At 49.5% G+C, this 4646-nt stretch overlaps 1 protein-coding gene across 1 annotated transcript in view; it reads left to right on the top strand.

The window, feature by feature from the left end:
• The first annotated feature begins 361 nt into the window (after positions 1–361).
• URM1 (ubiquitin related modifier 1) overlaps positions 362–4646 on the top strand; it is a 27349-nt gene continuing 23064 nt past the window's right edge. Inside the window, exon 1 of the mRNA XM_017548996.2 lies at positions 362–497. Coding sequence (XP_017404485.1) covers positions 463–497 — 35 coding nt within the window. The 5' untranslated portion in view covers positions 362–462. The remainder of the gene's footprint in view (positions 498–4646) is intronic.

Raw genomic sequence — 4646 nt, 5'->3', positions numbered from 1 at the left:
AAAAAAAAAAAAAAAAAAGGAGAGGTTCTGAGTCGGAAATAAAGATCTGGGAGTCACTTATAATTCAAGCCAGACGAGTGAATGGGTTCGCCCAAGCGGTGTGTAGACTGAAGAGATTCTAACTCATGCAAGATAAGCAGTAACGTGGCTCACAGTCACGTCGCAAAGATGCTGGGGGCTCTCCTTCGCCTGCTTGTGATCCCGTACAAGGCGCTTCCCACCCTGGGTCTGTGAGCCCCGTCGGTGAAAGACGGTGGGATATCGATTCATAACCCCAACAGTGCCGAAGACCTTCCCTCCGCCGCCCCAACCTCTCCCCTCCCCTCTGTGACTTCCTTCAACAGCAGATGAAGCTGGATTCCTGGGCACCGCCTCTTCCGTCCGCGGCGCCCGACGGCGCCCGGAAATTTGCGGGCGCGCCGGAAGTTGAGGGGAGTTTCCTGCGAGCTCGGCTTCCTCAACATGGCAGCGCCCTTGTCAGTGGAGGTGGAGTTCGGGTGAGTTACAGAGCTGGGGCGCCGTGGGCATGGATTGAAGTCGTCGGGCCCGGAATTCCCTTCCCTCTGCCTTGGGGCCTGACATGGCCAAATCACTGGGTGTTCTGGTGTCTGCTGTGAACTACGCCACCCGCCTAGGAGAGTCTGAGAGGCCAGTCTCTCCTGGCGATGAGGCCGTATGTCCGGAAATAGAGGCGCACATTGGGAGGAATTTGCACTCTGTGCACCCCTTGATGCCCTGTGCTCCGCAGGAGTCGAATTTGTGACGGTTAGCAGGCAGCCTCCCTATCGTCTTTTCCAATCCTGTCTCGGACCGACCCCATCTGTTTGGCATCTGAGCTCCTAGAACCTAGAAGGACCACCCTCCACTCCCTGATTTCATTCTTTGAACAGCAGTTTCTTTTTAGTGTTCTTAAGATCTTGTTTCTCGTGGGATGTAGTAGCCAGGACGGGACTTTTTTCCTTTTCTTTCCTAAGACTTGGGGATGTTAAACAGACCTGAGCCTCCTGCAGGACAGTCAGCAAACTTGCTGTGTTCCTTCTGCAGAACTAGAGTCAGGTGGAGATACAGGGACAAATAAGAAATCACGCTGAAGGAAACTAACACGGACAGTATAGTATACACAAGATGAAAAATGCAGAAATTGGAACACACACCAATAACTGAAGAAACAGAGCAGGGAGGAAATCTACTCAAAGCATTGTTTGATTCCTCCTGCAAACAGATGTGTCATGATTTCAAAGCTGAGAGACACTGCAGAGCTTAGAGAGAAGGCAAAGAAACAAAGGCCTTGAAAGATGGATGGTGTACTTTCCAGAATCATATGAAAAGAGGGAATAGGGTGTGTGTGTGTGTGTGTGTGTGTGTGTGTGTGTGTGTGTGTGTAGATAAACAAGTCAAGGTTTATGTAAAAGGAGAAGTTGGGGATGAGAATCTAAAACCTCTGCCCAGTGCCTTTCTTCTCATTGGATGCCTCCCGTTTCTTTCATGTTTTTCCTTCATTGGGTAGTTCATTCACCAGCCATTTATTGAGTGCCTACCATGTGCCAGGCAGCAAGCCAGACACTGAGGGATACAAAGATAAATAGAAGTCTGTCCGTGCCCTACAGCATTCAGCATTTCTGCCCCTTAGAAGGGGGGTAAGTCTCATGACTAAGTGCATTTTAATTGATATTGTCTGGCTGCTTGGATCAAATTAGAACTGTATTGGTCTGGACTCCTCACTGTTTTGCCTCACTGACTCTTGGCCCTGCTACACTCCCCAAAGCCTGAGGTTCTAGGAGGATCCCTGTTTCCTTGACAGGCCTTAGTGAGCTGGAAAGAGAGTAGCCACAGACTGCTGTGTTAAGGTTTAACTAGGCCAGGCACGGAGGGTAATTCCAGCACTTTGGGAGCTGAGGCAGGAGGACTGCTTGAGCCCAAGAAGTCGAAACCAGCCTGGGCAACATAGGGAGACTTCATCTGTACCAAAAGAGAGAAAAAAAAAAAAAGATTTACTACTGACAACTTGCCTTTCATTGTTATGAGTCAGACATATTACGTCTGTCTGCCAGGTACTGTGCTAGCACAAGGGGGAAGTCATGTGAGGAAGACCCGGCCCTTGTTCTCCAGAGCTTACACACCAGCACAGTTGCCCTTTTTCTGACCCAGTCATCTTTAGCTTCAGTCTCCCTTACCTCCAAGAGCGATAATAACCCCTGGCAAGGCAGGACAACATTCTTCCACCACCCACCCAGCTTCTACCACCTCCATCCACAGCACAGCATTCCATGAAAATGTAGCTTCTTAGGAAGCAGAAATGCCCAAGGTGATGCTCAACCCAGGTCCCTTCTCTCTTTGTCCTTGCCTTGATGGGCGTTTTTGCCCCTGACCTCTCTTTCATTTCCTATGTCTCTTAGCAGATATGATTCACCCTGTATGTGGAACCAGCACAACTTTGCAAAGGCTAGATGCCCATCATTTTCTCCCTTTCATCCCTGAGTGGCCGCATTCCTACTTCAGTCCTGGAAGGGTCTGGGTTAGGATTTTGTCTCCCTCCTGAGCAGATACACTCCTCTTGGCCCCACCAACTCCTCCAGAGACCCTCTGGAAGGCCCCTCCCGCCTTCCTTCTTGTCACTGATCAGGTCTGTCATCCTTTATCTTGCCCCTGAACTATTCTCAGCAGAGCATTTTCTCAGGTCAGGCGTGATTCAAAGTATGTAATACAGTTGTGTTTTGTGTCCCTGTGGTCCGTGTTGTAAAGGCCCAGATATGAAATTCTCTTCTTCCCACTCCTTTTCCTCCTTCCCAAGTTGGGGAGGTATTGGCAAAAGGAGGGAATGTCATTGAGGTCAGAGAAGAACTGGGAGAAATGGGCATTTTCATTCTTTTGGCAGATATTTGTTGAGTGTCTCCCATGTGCCAAGCCCTGGTTTAGGCAGAGTTTGCAGCCCAGCAGGTGGAGGGGAAGTAAATAAACCATATGTATATATGTATGTATGTATATGTGTGTGTATATGTATACACAGAAGATTAAAATATGAAGATTAGAAAAGGCGAAGGCGGTTTTGAAGATATCTGTACCTGTCACTGGTATCAACATACACATCCACTAAGAATTGGAAGGTGGAAGGAAAGTGGAGATAATGTGAGTTGAGTTTGAATAGCAGATCTTATCAGACGTAAGAGGGTCTGGCCTTGGGTATCTCTTGGGCTAGAACAGGCCCCTTGTCTGGCTCCCTGAATCACTCTTGAGGCTGGGCATGCACCTTCCCCCACTCCAGATGTGCTGACAGCAGAAACGCCAACCCCTCCCTTGAGGGCCAGTGAATTCAGCAGTGGCAGGTCACTGTCTGCGCGAGACTGGTTCTCCCTTCATCCGCTTGTAAAGGGAAAAACAGCCTTGGCCTCTGAGCCTGGCACCACCAGGTTTGGCCAGTATTGGTTGTTTGCCTGAGTCCCAGTGCCTTCAGTTCTCATCCTTCTTCTCTGACCCCCAACTCCTGAGCCCCTTGCCTGTCACCCTCCCCCACCCCAGCTGCTGCATGTGCCAGTCCCCACCCAGGAGAAAACGAGGCTCTTGGAAGGGGATAAATGGAGGCTCTGTGCGGGCTTGCAGCTGAAATGGCCCTGTGCGCGGCCACAGATGGGCCTCCTCTCCCCCTCCACATTTCTGCATCAACAAAGCGTGACCTTGTTTAGATGACAGTCGCCCCATGTTTTCCCCATGACAATGCTTGCCTTGCCTTTGCCTCCCAGTGGGCTGCCTCAGGACATCTCTGTTCCCTGAAATTGGGAAAGGGTGGTGAGGTGGAAGACATTGCATCCTTCAAAAGTCTGGTAAGGCCTTTTCAGTTAAGATCCACAAGAAGTCTGAGATATGAATCGGGAGACCCAGAGGGAGAAGGAGTGTGGGGTACTGAAAGAGTCCTGGCGCTCACCTCAGAAGCCTCAGCTTCTGTAGTTGGCTCCAAGTATCTCTACGATCCCCGCCTTCCCTTGGCCAGGTGCTGGGACACAGAAATGAACCAAACTCTGCCCTCAAGAGGCTTTCTGACCTTTGGGAAGTCCTGTTTTTTTTCTGAACAAGGCTGCTGGTGCTAAGAAGAAATCAGTTAGATTCAAATGATAGTTTTGGCTCCTTCCTGTACAGCTTTGGACAAGTTAGTTGGTTAACCTCTCTAGGCGTGAGTCTGCTTTTCTATCAAAGGGAGTTAGTAATGCCTGCCTCCTCCCTTCTTCCCTGGGATTCCCTGAGGATGAAATGAGATGAGGAACATCTTATATAAATGGTGAGATGATGTGAGCAGTTGTTCTTAGTTGATGCCAGGTCCCATGGACTCTCTCAGCCTCCAGCACTGTGATGTGCCCACCAGGTCAGCAGCAGGTGGCATGGGCAGGGGCGTTTCAGTCTGGCCAGAGAAAACCCCTAGGTGTGCATTGTCTACAGAGAGCCTCACAGTGGCTCCTCAATGCTTTTCCAGATGGAAAAACTGAAGCTTAAGACTGAGTCATGGCTGGGCTTGGTGACCTACACCTATAATCCCAGCACTTTGGGAGGCTGAGACAGAAGGATTGCTTGAGCCAAGGAGTTCAAGACCAGCCTGGACAATATAGTGAGACCTCATCTCTATTATAAAAAAAAATATATATATATATATATATTTA

The sequence above is a fragment of the Cebus imitator genome, unplaced genomic scaffold, assembly GCF_001604975.1.
Source record: "Cebus imitator isolate Cc_AM_T3 unplaced genomic scaffold, Cebus_imitator-1.0 Scaffold216, whole genome shotgun sequence".
Taxonomy (NCBI): Eukaryota; Metazoa; Chordata; class Mammalia; order Primates; family Cebidae; genus Cebus; species Cebus imitator.
The sequence above is the reverse complement of the archived record's forward strand: the minus strand, read 5'-3'. Positions and strand labels throughout refer to the sequence as shown.